The 16,475-nt window shown below is 40.1% G+C and overlaps 2 protein-coding genes across 2 annotated transcripts; both read right to left on the bottom strand.

Moving 5' to 3' along the window:
• Positions 1-291: 291 nt before the first annotated feature.
• Positions 292-3,781, bottom strand: LOC127760402 (MACPF domain-containing protein CAD1). The gene is made up of 6 exons (XM_052284656.1): positions 3,313-3,781; positions 2,911-3,152; positions 2,585-2,780; positions 2,105-2,288; positions 1,560-1,723; positions 292-1,253 (listed from the first exon to the last, which is right to left on the bottom strand). Exons 1-6 carry the CDS (start codon positions 3,583-3,585, stop codon positions 651-653), a joined length of 1,662 nt encoding a protein of 553 aa, XP_052140616.1. The 5' UTR covers positions 3,586-3,781; the 3' UTR covers positions 292-650.
• Positions 3,782-7,755: 3,974 nt separating this feature from the next.
• Positions 7,756-10,109, bottom strand: LOC127757030 (protein RICE FLOWERING LOCUS T 1-like). Its single transcript, XM_052282445.1, has 4 exons — positions 9,886-10,109; positions 9,701-9,762; positions 9,364-9,404; positions 7,756-8,162 (listed from the first exon to the last, which is right to left on the bottom strand). Exons 1-4 carry the CDS (start codon positions 10,087-10,089, stop codon positions 7,927-7,929), a joined length of 543 nt encoding a protein of 180 aa, XP_052138405.1. The 5' UTR covers positions 10,090-10,109; the 3' UTR covers positions 7,756-7,926.
• Positions 10,110-16,475: the final 6,366 nt, after the last annotated feature.

Below are 16,475 nucleotides of genomic sequence, written 5' to 3'. Positions count from 1 at the left end.
CCAAATGAACGGGAGACAACATCAACAGCTTGTTTATGATCTACTACTAGGCTTGCTGACACAAGCACAAACGTACAAAAGATAGTGATGCATTTCTCGGTCCACGCTATAAATGGCAGAACAAATCTGGAGATCGATGCTCCATAACAGCTGCTGTGCCTCAACTTTGCCAAACATCTGCAGAATTCACAAAACTGTCATCATGTCCATCACAGTGTTTATGCCACGCAGTAGATAAAATTGGCTTAACTTCAAGGAATTTCTCACCCAGGATGCACAGATCACATAGAATTTGATAAGCACCATAAAATGTTGATTGCATATCATGATATCACAAGGGGAAAAAAAGCATTGCCCAGTTCAACTCCACTGGGTTAAACTTCGCATAACAAAATACCAATTCAAAAATTTATACTAATATACATCTTCTACTGCCACACAGAGATGATTTAACAGATCACTGAGACCAGGTCAAATATTTTGTAATCGGACACAAACATCTAGGCGCTAATCCCTCACAGAATCAACAAGAAGCACGAATCCATATGATGTTACATTAAAAACCATACATGATGAACAAAAGAACATATGCTATCTTTAAACAGGATGCTTCATAGCAGAGTGAATGAATGAATGCTTTCAACATTTGGTCAATAGTTTAATAACGAGTATTTTGCACGAACAACAATCTTGCCCTTCTCGACCCCCAACTTTGCTCCTGTTACCAGCCAATGGCCAGGTGCATCTTGTGGGCCCTTCAATGTCTCGGTCATGTCAACAATCTTCACAAGTTTAGCATTATCACTAGAGGATGATGAAGCTTCATCTGTCCTATGCACCAAAGAACTTGATGGACTATGGTCCCACACTGATCTCCTAATTGTGCATCCAGGAACTCTGGAGAATAAGAGTTTAAGATGGAGTACACTCTTCGCACCAAAATCCCACACGCCCAGTTGTGCTCCTGTTACAATATAAACACCAGATAGGTCTGTAATACTTGTTTCAGTGTACTCTATGGGCGCAGTGCTGACATGAGCAAAATTCCTCCACTTGATTGGTTCAAACCAGCGGCTATCCTGCTCTTCAGGGCCTTGCCACTTTGGCGGTCCAATTGTGATATGGGAATCCCAATGAGGTACAAATATTTTTGGCAATGAGCCAAGGTGCTGCAAATGAATAGCCAGACGATTCTGTTTGGCTCCTTCCAGGCATAGCTTCAGACCAGTGACTGGTCTACGCCCAACAGATATCTGCATATATTTCATTGGATGTTAGCATGTGCTACATTGGTTTCAGAATTTATTGTCTTAAAAACACTTTATTTTATCTTTTTCATAACTTCCAAGCAAAAGTATATTTCATCCAATGTAAATGTATAATCTTGAGGTTATAAGGCAATAAAGTAAAATTATGGTTGTCTTTGCCTCAGAGACTCAGTCAACAGGGTAGGAGCTGGTGAGAACATTAAATTAACCAACTTACAGCAAAACTAGAAAAGGAAATTATCACACTAATGTACTTGCGTAAAAGAAAGGGCCTGTGGGGTATCCTTTTACCTGTTCAGTGCTAACAAAGAGCTTTGGGCCCATCAAACTAAACTGAAGTGATGGACATACAGGCTCCTTTCTATGTTGACCAGCAATACCTGGTGGTACTGGAGCCCAAACTAGTTGAACTTGGAAATCCAAGAAATACTGCAACTCTTCAATTTGGGGCTTGTCTGTAGTGAAAAAAGAACAGCATGATTGAAGAGCCAACATGTAATATATTTATCCAGGAAAATATCTCAGTCCAACAGAAAGAAAAAAAAGACACAGGAAAACAGTTATCCACAGTAACAGTACTGTCTTTGTGAAGCACCACTACCGTATGAACTTAGTCACACTAAACTTTGTCATTGTAGGGAAAAACTGTTGATCTTGATCACAGAAGAAAAAAAGATGATCATTACTAAAACACGAAGGCCAACTACAAAGGGACTTTGATACAGAAATGATAGTGCTTTAGGAAAACAGCTCAGGGGATTAAACTATATGTTAAAAGTAGGCAAAGCACACTATGAGCATACTGACAAAACAAGGGAATCAGAAGCGTGTCTTACATTTCAAATAAAGTTCAATTGCACGAGCGAGGTGCTTCTTTCCAGGCATATCACCGACAAGTGAGACGATAGGGAGAAATGTCATGCCTATGACATCTGGTGCTGACTGAACAGTTTTTATCCAATCATTAAAATTCTGAACAAGATCACAACCACCCCTCCTTCTGAAGATTACTGTCATATCCTGCATAAGGGATAAAAAATGTTGATCAATTTTGCAAGCTGGAATTAGGATGTTTTGCCAGATAAAAAGCTAAAATTAGGATATCAAATTATCTAATTTCTCATTGCAGATGACTTCAGGTGGTTCTCAAAGATGTAGACAAAATAGCCACGACGCAGAAGGGACCATACAGCCTTCCAGGTAACTAATTAGGATATTCATGACTCATGACGATCTTCTATTATTATCAGCAATTACAGGTGGGCCATCTCCCTCTTTTATTTTAATTTAAATAGAAATATCAGTATGGAGCTAACCTTCTCACTGTAATTTATGGGAGTTGCATTTAACTTGCTATCCCCATCTGAGAATCTCTCGCTTCCAATTTCTTTGACGTAATTTCTGAACTCCAATTCTGATAATTGGGATGAGGAATGCTGCTTTATGTATACTTCATCCTTACCACCAACCGTAACAGAAGTAATAATATGGGTACCATAGTTCTCGATAAAGCTGAAGAGATATGAAACAAGAGGAGCTTGTTATTATATGACAATGGCAGCAGCATACAAAGAACAATGTAAGATGCGAATGATCAGAACTGGACCCTGATATCAGTCAAATAAGATGATTACCTACTGACCTAGCCAATGCTGAAGGATCCCAACTATGTGGAATTGCGCGCTTAACGCTCTCATGCAGAAACAATTCACCACTCGTTATCTTAACTTTAAACAGAGGCACGGAGTAGCCATCAATCGCGAGGGATTTCGTCGCCGCTTCATCATTCTTCCAAGAACCAGTAAAGCTGAAGAGAGAGTTGAAGGAACCCAGCGGTACTGTTGTTTCCAGCAAGCCCGCCTTCCTGTTGAAGCACTCAGCCATCTAACCAAGCAAGCATAGCACAGCACAATCAGATACAGATGGAGCAAGAGACGCTACTACGATTCGCATCTAGCGCCTTCAACAGAAGGAAGCGGCAAGGTACATGCCTACTCGATCCGATAAAAATTCCCCCAAATCGGGATTCGGGAACTCCCCTCACCTTCGGGAAGCTGCAGACGACGGGCTCATCGGTTGGGGGTCCCGGGACCTGGCGGATGCGCTCGAGGATGCCGTGGCCCTCCTCCACCACGACGTCGGGGGGCACCCCGCGGAGGACGCCGCCGTTGATGGTCAGGTCCCGCGCGCGGGACTCGTCCAGCATCAGGAGCCTCCCAGTGCCCTTGCAGTAGAGCAGCCGGTGGTCACCGGCGGCGTCGAGGCCGCGCCCCACCGCCTGCAGGGCCGCCTCCAGGGCGGAGCCAGCGAGGCTCATGCGGGCCGTCCGCTCCTCCTCCTCCTCGGGATCCTGGCCGATTCAGCTCCGTCGCATCGACCGGAGGAGGGGAAGGCGACTCTGCTGCCTGCGCGCGGAGACTACGAGGGCGGGTGGGGGAAGGTGGAGGGGGTCGTCGCGGGGGGAAGCTTTTGACCGCCGCTGTTGCTGTTGATCGGGAAGGGGAGGAGCGGGGGGGATGGGTAAGGTAGGGGAGGGACACGGTTTCTATGGAGAAGGGGGAGAACTGGGGGGGACGAAGGCGACCTTGAGGTAGTTTGGTTTGACTGGTTTTCTTTTCCTCCGGTTGCTGCTACTAACATTAATTTTACTGAAACGATTTTAAATGGTGGTCTTTCAGGATATTTCAAAGCTTGTACTAGTATTCAATATTGTCATGCTGTGCCCTTTGAACGTTTTGGAGTGGTTGAGATGAACAGCATTGAAAAAGGTAGTTGACTCAACGATTTAATTAGTCCAAAATTTGGGTTAATTCGATCCATGTCATTGCAAATATGTTGTTATAAATAAATATTATTGTCGTCACGTTTTCTATCCGTCTCTTCTTTTTTTTTCTTCCTTCTATCTTTTTTCTTCCTTCTATCTCTCGTCTTCTTCCCACACCGACGAGCGGCGAGTGGCGGCGGGACCGGTGAGCGATGGCAGGATCCTCGGCAGCTCAGCACGCACACCGTCTATACACCGGCGGCCTCGACCATGTGCTCGTTGACACAGTCACCCACCACGAGAAGATCAACAGAGAAAGGGGATACGGAGAGGAGGGTGTAGAGGAAGCATGGCATGCGGTAGGAGGAGGTGAGGTAGGCGGTGACGGAAGAGTTTCCCTGCCATGGATCCCACCGGAGCTCCATCGCCGGTGGTGCCGTCTCGCCTGAGCTTCCGCCTAGATCTGGTGAGAGAGAGGGTTGTCAGCTTCAACGGCGATGGCATGAAGAGGAGCAAAGTGGGGAGGGGGAAGACAAAGGTGAGAGCTTCACGGAGACCTGGAAGAGCTCTCCCCAGCTGCTTGACCTCCTTAGCCTCCTCGACTTACTTTACCATCGTCACTTTACCATCGTCAACGCTCGACCTCCTAGGATGAGACAACGACCAACAGGCTTGTGCCAACGGGCCAAGTTTCCTCCCATCCCTTCCCCTTCCCCTTTCGCCTCCACCGCCACCACCTCCTCCAGCCTTTATTGGAACAAGAGCTTAGTCGCCCGCATCATCAAGGTGCTCTCCCCACGCTCCTCGCCATGACACTGAGATGGGGAAGGAAGAAGATAAGGGAGTGTGAAATGAAGAAGATGAATCTGACGAGTGGGTCTCACGTTCAAATGAGGAGATGGATGGAAAATGTGACGGTAGTAGCACAGTTCCAATTTTGTAAAAGTTCACTGGCACGACTATGAATAAACGAATTGTAATGGTAGTTATCTAAAAAGGCATATTTGCAATGGCAAATCGAATTAACCGAAATTACAATGGATTTTTTTTTGAGATGTTTAACTATTTGTTACTTTTAGGTGTGACCCACATATCATATGCACATGAGGACCCACATGTCATAGATTATGAGTAGTAAATTGTTAAACACCACATCTTAAACATGACAAATAGTTACATGTCCTTTTTGTCCTCCTTGCTGGTACTCCTCCACTAAAAGAATATACTATTAGCTTCAAAATTTATCTCACAGGAACCGTATTCCTTATAGTAAGGTTGTTGGTGACCGAGGAACCATGGTCCCCAAGGAGACGACGTGCACCATGAAGTTGCACGTGTCCTCTCATTTGGCTTGTTACCCATACCAGGAATCGATTTGGGGGGTGGCACGTGGCCCATCCTAGATTATGAAGGACGGAACCCTCAAGACACCCCAAGGCCAGTTCCCAAACAGAGGTTAAACAATGTGCTTGGGCTAGCTTCAAGTTCTTAACTCCTCCTCATTTATGCATGATCGGACGGTTATAAACCCCGAGGCAAAAAGCATGGCCGTGTCGGTCCTTGTATGGACATGGGAAACCGGAGGAGCGTGGTTGACTACCGTGCTCTCACCGAGATCTACACCTTTACCGCCTCTCAACAAGCAATGGCAAGTGGGCCCCACACCCAACGAGGCGAGCCTGCATGGATTAAGCGGGGTGTGTGGCAGCTGTTGTTGCACCCCACACAAAACGGGCCCTGCTTGAAGTGGCCCCAAGTCCCCGATAGATTGGGCGGGTTAATGTGGCAAGCTCTCACCGTGCCCCACTCACGGTGTGCCCCTCTAGGGCCTACCACAAGGCTGATGGAGCAGGCGAGAAGAGAAGCAGCAGACAAGACGTATTGTACCTAATGTTGATATGAACAAAATCTTCCTTCGAACTGCGATCAGGTGGTATTCCCTAGAGAAGGTATAAGGGGAGAATTAGGACCGTGGAAGGATATGGGGTTTGAAGCTAGGTGGCTTAGGAGAGACTTCAACACATTTAATCAAACCAAGAAGAGAAAGGAAGCAGAACTACTCTGAGTAGTCGATAAACTTGTAAGATCCTTCAAGGACAAAGAGAGAGATCACAACAATGGGAGTAGGATATTACACCTCTGGGTGAACCGGACTTGTATACAACTTTGTGTTAATCCATTCTAGTGCTCTAGAGGGGCTCGAGCCCCTTAGTCACACGTGACTAGCTCCAAAAGAGGGTCCTGCTAGATCCCCGTTATCCAGGTTCACACTCCAACATATGCTCCTCGTTTTCTGTTGATTTCATCATCTTCTTTAAGATATGAAATTGAGCCACCCCCTTTCCACTCAACTCTCATTTACTGAGCCTGTATTATGTATGTTTAATTACCAAACGTGACTTAGTGAATGGCATAAATGTCATTTTTCAGTAATACTACTAATTGTTTTAAAACTTTATTCTAAGAAACTTACTTTTATTTCCCAAAAACAACATCGTTTAAGAGATCGGGGATCATGCCCATAGCGGAAAAGAACGGAGCCTAGGGTTGGAGGTTATAATCCCCTTGTGACGGCCCCATTCTTTTCTGATTAAGATGCATATTTTACCTCAGTTTCCATTCACGCTTTTCAAACTGCTAAATGGTAAATTTCATGCGAAAACTTTCTATATAGAAGTTGCTTTAAAATATTGAATATATCTATTTTTCAAATTTGTAATAATTAAAACTCATTTAATCTATCTCAAACACCTGGGCCATTCTCCAATGCTTCTACATAAATTCTTAGGGTGTGTTCTTTTCCTCGTTTCGCTTTTACAACTTCTTCGTTTACCATGCGCACGCTTCCCGAACTGCTAGATGGTGTGTTTTCGGGCAAAAACTTTCTATATAGAAGTTTCTTTTAAAATCAAATAAACCATATTTTCAAGTTTGTAATAGTTAATACTTAACTAATCATACGCTAAAGGCTATTCTTGTTCCTTGTGCGGTGACAAAGCTAAGCCAATCTACTTTCTCGAATGAAGCCTTAGGAATTAGATTAATGTCTTAAATAAGTGTATGCTAAATTACTGATTGGTTAGCCATATTCCCAAGGGAATGAAATAACTTGTCTTTATTTGACTAGAAAATTATTACTTGATGTTCATGCATATAGTACAGAAATTCATGATTTGCTCCCACCCAAATTGACCAAGAGTTTGACAAGCTTCTTGATGCATGGATGAAGTGAATAATGTATTAACAATTACAACGGTTTTGTTCACACTCTAGAGGAGAAAATTATTTGTCTTATTGTGAACAATGATTTTTGCACAGAATGTTTGTGTTGCATCTAGTGGTTTTTCTATCAAAGTAAATAAACCAATACTCCATTAATATTTGCTTTGTGAGGCCTATAGCACTTGTGCTATGATAATTGCTTTGTAATGAAAATTTTCGTCTGGATAAGCACATGTGATGTGGTGGTGGAGTCATGGGTGCATGATTCCACCCACCAGGGTTTAAACCGTGTTGCTTACAAATATTGCACACATGTGGGTGTATTTTCAATAGAAATTTAGTGAGATCGGAGATTTACCGCTAGCCTTCGTCTCTTTGAGCGTTTGTTAGAAACGCATACATGGGCATGTGAGTGTGATGTATATGTGTAGTTGTTTGCTCATGCGCGCATTTGCGTCTTCTATGTAATCGAAAAATTTCCGTCTCATCATCAAAGGCACATATCTTTTTGACATTATATATAAGTATTCTTGGGTACATGTCGTGGTAGTTAGAGCTATTTATCGTGTTGCATAAATAGATTTTTACGGTGCACTCAATACTATAGTGCATGTTATTTCGAAATTCCACTTCGTAAAGGCCATACAACAATCAATAGTCTCCAATTGTCCATTAAGAACTCTCGGGCCTGAACCTTCTTCCACCAGAGCCGGCTTCCCTTTGGCAGTTGAAATATGTAGCGGCCACAATGTCCAGATGGTATTGTTGCGCAAAGCTTCTACAATGGAAGTTGTGTCGCATCTCTGGTGCAAAAACGGTTCCCCTGCCAAGTTGTCGGAATAACACAAATACCATCCGGTGGATACCATATCTCAGTTCCGGTCTTTCATAAAGCATGAGGTCTTGACCTGCAAGAGTTTTATGATATTTCATCTATATTCGAAATCAATTTGTATTTTTTTTTCCAATTGACATAACTGCTATGCACTACTATAGTATGCAGATTCGTCTTTTCTTCAGGATCCCCCAATTTCGTTTGTCAAATCATTTTGAAGTCTATTTGGGTGAACCTTAGCTTTTAAACCTTTACTATTTTAAATGTTCCGTAACATGTCGTCTCCTCCCTATGAAACTTGAACTTCTATATGGAAGTTGGGCTTAGCCTAGCACAAAATATGTTAGGTGTTTGATTTAGCTATATTTAACTTATACTTTTAGTCTTAAGCTAGGGAATATGTAGCTCCTAGCTGTAACACTGTGTTGATGCCTCTACCCCTCAACAATATATATAAACTTGATAGATGAAGTGAATATGAAATATTAATCTCATTTAGTATGTGACTTTTCAGGGAGTTGTGTATGCCATTTTATCAACACACCATTCTGAATTTTTGTAGATAGTCATCTTTAGACCCCAAAAATCTAGGAATCGATATTAAGCTAAAAAAAAGTGTGGTGAATAAAGCACTTACACGTTGAACATAGTCTTCTTCTTGTTCTTGGGTTCAAGAATCAACTTGTTTCGATAATTGTTTAGTACTCTTCCTACCATATGGTAGCTTTTCACTTGTTTCCTTACGTTTAGGCTCATTAATGGCTGCATCTTTTATGTTGTTTTGGGGATGACTATTGACATAAGCGGCAAAGTTAATGACTTAATGTAACATATTTGCTAAACTGCAAAGCTCCGGTAGCTAGGCAGGGATTTAGCAAATATGTTACACATGTTAGGTAAGCTTTCCTCTGCAAGTAGCTAGCATTGTTGACATGTTGTAGCTTTGTAGGCATGGATTTAGTTTAAATTTGTTTCTAACCTTCTCCCTGATAGTTCATTTTAGCATTTCTTTTTAATATTCATGAACTCTATATCTCATGGTTACTAGCCATTGGCTATAGAGTGCTTCTTCAATGAATTTTGTTTCTTACCGAATTGCTATAAAGTCGGCTATCATATAGCAATTCAGTAAGATACGAACTATTTATTGTAACAATTAATATGTACTTTTGTTGATTATGGGGCAATGAACACATCTAAGAAAATTAGGAATTATTGTTTCCAATCTAAAAGATTACGATGAAATTAAATTTGCTAACAGATGCTATGCATACCGAAGTTGACTCCAGTTGTTCCTGGGATATCTATCACCATCCTACACACAACATAAGATATGTTGAACAAGGACATCAATCAGTAGATAGAGGGGGGGGGATAGAGGAAGGGGGACTAGGTCACTGAAGGGATTGAGATCCTCTTACGTAAATTCAGAGGGCCGTGGTCACTGACATGTGATCCCCACCACCTACGGGTCCACATGTCAGTGACCACGTTAGGTGGGACGTTGCATCATAGGAACTCTGTCCCACCCAGAAGATGTCCACAACCATGACCTCGGGGTGTCTATGTATCCCACTGAGACTGGAAAAGACAAATTTACAAATGGCTTACCAGTGCAAATACTCCCCTAGTGATGGGTTGCTTGGGCTTGGAGCATCTGGATCCACCAGTACCTTTTGCATATGTAAAAGAAGAAGAAACAAGTTTAGTATATTATTTTTTTCTTGTGTAATGGAGTTGCATTATCAACATTTAGAACATGTTCCGACATGGAAGCATATAGGTCTTTGCTTTACCAATGTGTAGAACACCCTAAGGTCGGTGCCACCAATATCTACTCTTGGTTTATGCACAGTTGCAGATGGTTTCAGCTCAGCACCTGCCAGAAGTAACCTATCATTGTATGTTATTCTAAGGGGCATAGTTGGTCTAAATGGATCTAACACGTCATGTATGACATGAGCCAGAACCAAGGGCTCCACAGTTGGCACACCAGACATCTCTTGTGGAACTGGAACGTGTTATTACTTTGTTCAATGTGGACTTGGAAAAATTGAGTCTAGGCATTCAACTTCTTATAAAGAGGGAACGATGGTTGTCATAATCACTTTTTCCAAAGTTGGATGCTAATATCATGCCATACTGCCATGTAGGGGATCTTGTTTGAGTTGTGCTAGCTTTTTTTTTTCAAGAGCTTTTGTTTTCTTAAAATTCCTTCCCCACAAAGGCTTCCTACTGCTAGCATTGTTTTGGTTTTATGGAGGAAACCTAGAAATCAAATGCAATTTTCTAATTACTTGGCTCCTATCTTTGGATGTATAATCTTTCTGTATTTGAGAATAATGTAGGTTGTGGTTATGTAGTTTGTACCTTTTATTTAGATTTATGTTTACATGACATACTTTTATCATCGCATTGTGTTAAGCATGACATTTGTTATTCTTTTTTTCATATGCTATATATGAAACTGAAGTGCATGTTATAGTATTCAGATTTTAGACGCTTAAATGATAAGTATCTATGGAGAAGGGTGACTTGGATGGGTGCCGATGAAAAACTAGACGGAACGGCACTCAGTCGGTATCATGAATAGTAATAGTAGATTTCCAATCAGGCATATTTGCAATAGTATGGACCAATTAACCCTTTATTCTAATAAAAAATGCTTGTCTAAGATTAAATTTCATCTATGTTTTCATTGGTGAACCTACAAATTCAGAAAAACTTCAACTAAGGTTGCCCAAAAATCTAGTTTTTGAGAAAGAGAAACGGGACATGTTATTAAGAACGTTTCAGAAGTAGTTTCTAAAGCTAATATAGTTGGTACTAAAGTATTCTCAGGACGAGGGGACTTTTTTCTTCAACTAAGCTTGGTACCTTTTTTTTTTACTTGAGGCTTGATGACTAATCTTGAATACTAGTGTGTATATTTTGGTGGGTAGCTAGTTGGATCCTGTAGAGAACCTTCTTTAAAAGAAAAAGAAAACTGATTGTATATTAATATTAGTTCCACAATTCTTCGATACATATCCACAGGGCGAGGTCATGGATTTATTTCAAATTTCCAGTAGCGGTTGTTCCCAAGTTGATGTTTATTTAATTTTAATTTGGCCATGCCAAAAACAGCTTATGAGTCATAAGCATACTACATCCGTCCCAAAATAAGTTAATCTAGTATGGGATATGGCATTTTCTAGTACTACAAATCTGGACAGGCACATCCCGTACTAGATTAACTTATTTCGGGACGGAGGTAGTATGTGGCAGCTTATCTTTTAGGCCATCTACACAAGTTTCTGGTACAATCATACATATTCTTCCTGGCATATGAAATTCTAGCCATGCAATCCAAATTCGACTGTTACTTTCGTTCTTTTTTTTTACTTTCATTCTTTTTACGATAAGGATTCCTTGTTCTACCTGATGTTAGAGAAAGTAGAATCTAATAGCTCTTTCTTCACATGGAGGATATGTGCATATATACCTTACAGTAGGAAGTGGCAACATCCAACACATCAGAGATGATGAGTGTCCATATTTTGTTACAGTACATGGCGTAGAGTTGAATACATATGTCAGTTAAGCACTCGCATGATTTTACAATTGAGGGTAGATAGTAACCAATAGATCAGCAGCACACTCCATGTCCTATAAAAAACCAACTTCTAGCTATGTATCTGGACAGGGATGGAGGGAGTATGTTTCAAGCACTAAATGTAACCTTTAGAAACAAAACTTATGTTTACATGAGAATGTTGCCAATATGTTTAACCACTGTATGTCAACTTTTGATCTCATCAGATTCATAAGCCGATGGAATCGAAGATAAGATTTTACAGTTGTCCTGCCATTCATTCTTTTACGATTCCATCTTTTGGGACCTCTTCAGTGTGGTTGCAATTGTGTGATTGTGCCCAATATCTGATACGGTTAAACGATACTCAAAAAGAACATCGACTCCTTGGCTGATACCAAAGTTGAAAGGGGAAGCATCTCCTAGTGAAGATAACAATGTTCTCCAAAAGGTAAGAGCTAAAACCTGAGAACAATTTAAACATCACTTTCCCTCCTCTTTTTTTGTCATCCTTATTATTGAATGGACATCATTCATCTTCTGATTCTAGTTTGACGAGACACATGTTTCTTGACGATGTCAATAGATGAAAAATAATATACGCAAATATCTATTGTATTAGTGTATGAATTCATAGGGACTAGAAAATATCAATTGTTGCCAGTTATACATATCCAACAGGAAATTTGTTCACTGCACATTTTACATGCTTTGTTATATCATGAACTAAATAAAAGAGTATTAGTTTGCAATAGTTTGTTTCATAAACTGCCTTAAGTACTACAAAGACTACTTGTTTAACTTCGTACCATATCATTTCTAAATTTTTCACTAGTGAAGATGACAACAAAGGATGATGGTGGCGTACTGGCATGTTATTTATATGCATGCTGTGTTTCGAAGGAATAATATATTCACCATTCTGCTAATAGCATGCATGCTATGGATTCTTCGACTTATTTTTCTCGGAAATAGCACCTGTAGCGTTGTGCGGTACAAGTTTTATGCTGGAACATCAATAATCGGGCTTTACACATCTCGTGTTGTGAGGATGCAACCGGCTAGGTTGACACCCGACCTCTTTATTCTTCTATGAATTTCCTTTTGGTAGGAAACATCAGCGAGGACGCTCATCTCCTGAAACTGTAAGTATTGTTATTGATGTTGTCTTCTAATTCATTATTCTTCCTTGGCATGCCGCATGCATAGTGTAGTTCTGCAATGTGTTAAACTTTTTTCTTTTTTAACTAAAGGGGATGCACAGGCGTGCACACACCTGGACGTGGAGTGCAAATTACAAATACTAGTGGATGCCTCGCGCGTTGCAGCAGAATTTAAGAATTCTTACTGAGAAACATTATTGATCAATCTTCGCATGTTTCCTTTTTTTACTCATTGGTTGCGTGTTTTTCTTTCCGACAAAATAATGTGGAGCACGTGTTTATTAAGTGGGCCACTTTCGTCCATTGGGAACGAAAATATTTTCTTCTGTTGCTTGGGCCAACAGCCCACTGGGCGGAGACGTCAAGGGAGAGGTTCATTCCCTTTTTTTTTTTTGCCAACAGCAAACTGGATACCTGCGATGTTTGAAGGCCATCCGATCAAGATCTGACAGCTAATATGTGTCGATGATGTGGCAAGCTGTGTGCAAGCTTTATAGCAATTATGACTTAGTGGGTACCAACTATAAAGTAAGAAGAGATACAATGAAAACTCTATTCATCCCTCCAGGGAATGTCCTTTTGTTTTTCTTGTCACTAAAAAAATCATCATTTTTTTTAAAAAAAAATAGTAAGATACTACCTCCATTTTTTAATAGATGATGCTATTGACTTTTTCTCACAAGTTTGACCATTCGTCTTATTCAAAAAATTTACGTAATTATAATTTATTTTGTTATGAGTTGTTTTATCACTCATAGTACTTTAAGTGTGATTTATATCTTATACATTTGCATAAAATTTTTGAATAAGACGAATGGTCAGACATGTGAGAAAAAGTCAACGGCGTCATCTATTAAAAAACGGAGGGAGTAGATCAATATGTGATATATTGCTTTCAAATTTAACTTATATAAATAGAAAAAATAACAAATTTTAACTTTGAATAGAACGTGTAATCCGTAGTCAAATTCGTTATTTTTTTTAAATTTTATAAATCAAATTTAAACTTGTATGTTTGTGGAAAAACATATTACATGTTGATCTACTATACCAATTATTTTTCACTTTTTTAATAAATTTGATGTACAAAATAAGGAGGTGTCCTCTCGAGGGATGAGAATCCGCTCCTACATAAAATAAATAGATCTAATACAATCAAATATTCTAGAGTGAGAATAAGGACAAAGAAAACGGGGCGAATAGAATAAAGTGATCTGAGTTTGTTTTTTCATTTTTGTTTATCAGTAGCTGGTGGCCCCGGGTTGGCCCAATAACCTGTTACTGCTGAGATTTTGAACCCTGGTAGTTGGGCTGGGCCAACTAACCAGAGGTGGAAGGAGATCTCGGCTTGAACTCAGAACAGTCAGAACAACAGCCAACTCAAATCGAAGACATACAGTGGCCCAAGCTGACTGCTTTCTTTCCCCGTACTAAAACGCGTCGGCATCGATCATTTACGTGTGTGAGGAGACGCGGACGAAATCCATTTTGGCCGTCGTCTTATGCCCGTCTGGGCAACGGAAACAGTCACGCAGCTGAACTGCACAAGCAGCTGGTCGGCTCGGCCGGTCGGGTACGCGCTTTCAGCTACGTTGAAAATGCGCTGGTGCCTTGTATAATCGGAAAGAAGGCAATAAAACAGCGAGGAAAACGAAGAGAAAATGCAGCTCGACGATGTACGAAATGACTCGGTCATCGACGGCCTTTCAGCATCGGAGAGGATGCTTATCTGAATATGCGATCCTACTTTCGAATAAAGTAGACAAATATCAGGGGCATCTCCTCCTGAAAAAGTGGCAAACGTCAAATACTAAAGAAAAATTTAGATTCCTTTGCTGAGTTAGTCCCAGCTTGTAAAAGAACATTGAGATAAGTACCACTCATATTATACGCTTAATCCTCACTCGTCAGATCTTAGGCTGGATTGTACGCAGCTAGAGAAGTTCAATGTTTTTAGTGGATAATACTTCGTTATTTATATATCTCCCTGATCTTAGTGGATAATACTTCCTCGTCAGCTCGTCTCCTAGCAACCATCAAGGACCAGAGACCTGTACTACGTCTTCTTTTATTTATATATCTCCCGCCGAATGAACAAGAAGCAAAATGTCACTTTCAGATTTTTACGACAACAATTTCTTTAGGAGATCAAGGCGTCTTTGCTTCTAGACAGCATAGTGTTCGTCCATACCTACACGCTTTACGATTCTTTTTATCCCCAATTGGTCTGTTCCGGCGTCACGATGACAACACCAAGGCCCCATTACATCATGCGAGTCCTTATCCGCAACGTGCATCTCCAGCCATCAACTATCTTACAACATATATAATGCTCGTTTCATACTACCTAAAGCTCTTATCTTATTAGTAATTAGTATATACGTCATAAAGACATGATGATATTGCTACTACTGGCTAGCAGTGTTTCCATCGCTACCCACCCCGGGATTTGGACCGGACATCTGATGTCTCCTGCGAACAACATGCCTTTTTCTTAGTATTAAGCAGCCGACATGTCTCGATCTAAACATTTACTTCCTCTGTTTTAGTTATATAAGACGTTTGGTCAAAATCAAATTACTTTAAATTTAACTAACTCTATAAAAAAATAATATTTATAACACTATTATTTTTTTATTAAATATATAATTAAATAAATTTTCATAATATACTAGTATTGGATTAAAAATATTACTACTTTTTTCTACAAAATTAGTCAAACTTAGAGCAATTTGACTTTGACTAAAATCAAAACCTGAAATGAAAGAAGTATAACATTTATTAGTTGATCAATTCCATCAGTGTTAGCATTCCTGGGTGTTCGCCATTTGGGTTTGGGTGGTCATATGCCTGGTTCTTTTTTGATTAATACATTTTACCTCGATTGTCATTAGCATATTTTTTTGAACTGTTAGATATTGTATTTAATACGAAAACTTTTTATATAAAAATTGTTTTAAAATAGTACATTTTTTATTTTAAATAATTAAAACTTAATTAGTTATACTTCCTTCGTACTCATAAAGGAGGTCATTTTAGACAGCGACACGGTCTCCAAAACACAAGTTTAACTTGTTGTTTCTATAAAAATATTTATTGAAAAGTGATATATGTATACTTTTATGAAAGTATTTTTCAAGATAAATCTATTCATATATTTTTTACATTTTCAAATTCAACAACTTGAGAGTTATTCATGATTTGTATTCCTAAGGTTTAACTTAAATATTATCCTAAATAACTTATTTTACGAGTACGGAGGAAGTGCACTAATAGAATTATGGTTTTACATGTCCAACCTTAATAATCTTAGTCTACATCCAAAGCGTGTAAGGCTTTTAACTTTTTTTTTAAGGATTTAAGCTAATTCGTACAATAATAATCCCGTAAAGTCCCTGTACTCCAAATGACCAAACACCATAATTGGAACACAAAACTGTCTCTCTCCTGTCTTTCGAAGAGAATGCTTTAACCAGCAAACAGCACTAACCGCAAAACTACCGCATTAAGCAGCGGGGCCCAGCTGTCACCCGCACATCCGGGGATCCTGCGGCCGTTCTTTCCTTTTCGGTTTCATACGTGGGGTCTGTTGGTGGAGGTGTTGCCAGCTCAGCCACCCACCCACCCGTTTTTTTCCCAACTCGGTTCC

The sequence above is a fragment of the Oryza glaberrima genome, chromosome 1 (assembly GCF_000147395.1).
Source record: "Oryza glaberrima chromosome 1, OglaRS2, whole genome shotgun sequence".
Classification (NCBI taxonomy): Eukaryota; Viridiplantae; Streptophyta; class Magnoliopsida; order Poales; family Poaceae; genus Oryza; species Oryza glaberrima.
The sequence above is the reverse complement of the archived record's forward strand: the minus strand, read 5'-3'. Positions and strand labels throughout refer to the sequence as shown.

Coding starts and splice junctions, on each gene's coding strand:
- LOC127760402 (XM_052284656.1), bottom strand. CDS start 3,585: ATGAGCCTCGCTGGCTCCGCCCTGGAGGCGGCCCTGCAGGCGGTGGGG. Junction 3,153..3,312: donor TCGTCTGCAGCTTCCCGAAG/GTGAGGGGAGTT, acceptor TTGCTTGGTTAG/ATGGCTGAGTGCTTCAACAG. Junction 1,724..2,104: donor AATTGAACTTTATTTGAAAT/GTAAGACACGCT, acceptor TTTTCACTACAG/ACAAGCCCCAAATTGAAGAG.
- LOC127757030 (XM_052282445.1), bottom strand. CDS start 10,089: ATGTCTGGTGTGCCAACTGTGGAGCCCTTGGTTCTGGCTCATGTCATA. Junction 9,763..9,885: donor TTAGGGTGTTCTACACATTG/GTAAAGCAAAGA, acceptor CATATGCAAAAG/GTACTGGTGGATCCAGATGC. Junction 9,405..9,700: donor CTAGGGGAGTATTTGCACTG/GTAAGCCATTTG, acceptor TGTTGTGTGTAG/GATGGTGATAGATATCCCAG.